The sequence below is a fragment of the Echinops telfairi genome, unplaced genomic scaffold (assembly GCF_000313985.2).
Source record: "Echinops telfairi isolate 266 unplaced genomic scaffold, ASM31398v2 ScPeMD7_23;HRSCAF=83, whole genome shotgun sequence".
Lineage (NCBI taxonomy): Eukaryota > Metazoa > Chordata > Mammalia > Afrosoricida > Tenrecidae > Echinops > Echinops telfairi.
This window is the reverse complement of record NW_022103920.1, coordinates 41,712,099-41,713,250: the sequence shown is the minus strand read 5'-3', so window position 1 is coordinate 41,713,250 and position 1,152 is coordinate 41,712,099. Positions and strand designations below refer to the sequence as shown.

General features: G+C 37.3%; 1 protein-coding gene across 1 annotated transcript in view; it reads right to left on the bottom strand.

Moving 5' to 3' along the window:
• ORC5 (origin recognition complex subunit 5) overlaps positions 1-1,152 on the bottom strand; it is an 89,736-nt gene that overhangs the window by 41,374 nt on the left and 47,210 nt on the right. The window contains exon 11 of the mRNA XM_045288947.1: positions 246-356. Coding sequence (XP_045144882.1) covers positions 246-356 — 111 coding nt within the window. The remainder of the gene's footprint in view (positions 1-245; positions 357-1,152) is intronic.

Sequence of the window (1,152 nt, the reverse complement as noted above, 5' to 3'; positions counted from 1 at the left end):
TTTTTTTAACTAAATTTAGTTGCCTGAGCCAACAAGTTATACTTGTAAGTGTATATGAACTTAGAATGGTCTCCAAAGAGTCTATATATGAAATATTAAATTACTTAACAAAACTGTTATTCACTGTGGTTAAATAACATATGCTAAAACAAGAAAATCACTACATGCAATTCTACTAGCTGTATGAACTGAATAATTCCACGAAGAGCCCAAGATGGCAGCTGATAACCTGTGATTGAGCTTACCTGGGAAAAGATATTTGCAGTGGGAGCAACTCTACTGTCGACGATGGTATATAATATTGCTAATAATCTGTCCAGTGGAAAAGATTTTGGTCCAAGGAGATGATTGCTTGTCTGTAAGAAAAAAGAACATAGCATTCTATTAACCATTATGAGTGTATTTCTGTAGGCAGTTACGTTGAAATAAAGTTTAAAATAAAACAAAGAAACAAAAAGAACATAGATTTTCTTCTCACTGCTGAGCACTTACTTTCTGCATGCCAAAATCTCATTAACAAAATATTTACACCATACAGAGTTCCTCTACTGATGTGCTAAGTCCAGCTGAGAGTGTCTCAGTTAAACTACACATGATAGGATAATGATTTATCTTACCATCTTCTCAAGGTTTTCTGACTTAGTAAGTATCAACAAATATAAGAAAAGACCATCCGACCTGGTTCTGAACATCGCCCTATTTTACTCCCGTACCAGAGGGTGAGTTAGTCAAGTCACCTGTCAAGAAAATCCATGACCAAAACATGGTCTAGAACCCGACTCTGAGAATAATAGTTACTACTAACTGCTTACCATTCCTGGAGTGTCTGGGAACGGTTATTTGTTCGACATCAATAGTTCTTGAAAGATCAACTACAATAGACATTAGTTTCTCCCGGCCATCAAATCAATGCTGACTCACGGCTACCCTGTGGGGAGAGTAGAAGTGCCCATGTGCATTTCTGAGACTGCCACTCTTTATGGGAGGAGAAAGCCCTGACTTTAACCCGTGGTGTGGCTGGTGATTTCCAACTGCTGACCGTGTGGTCAGAAATCCCCCCAAATGTAAAATTTATTCACAAAGACGGACTATAAAATGTTTATATTGTACTTGCTTACAAGTCATATGGTACAATTACATGGTATAATACTC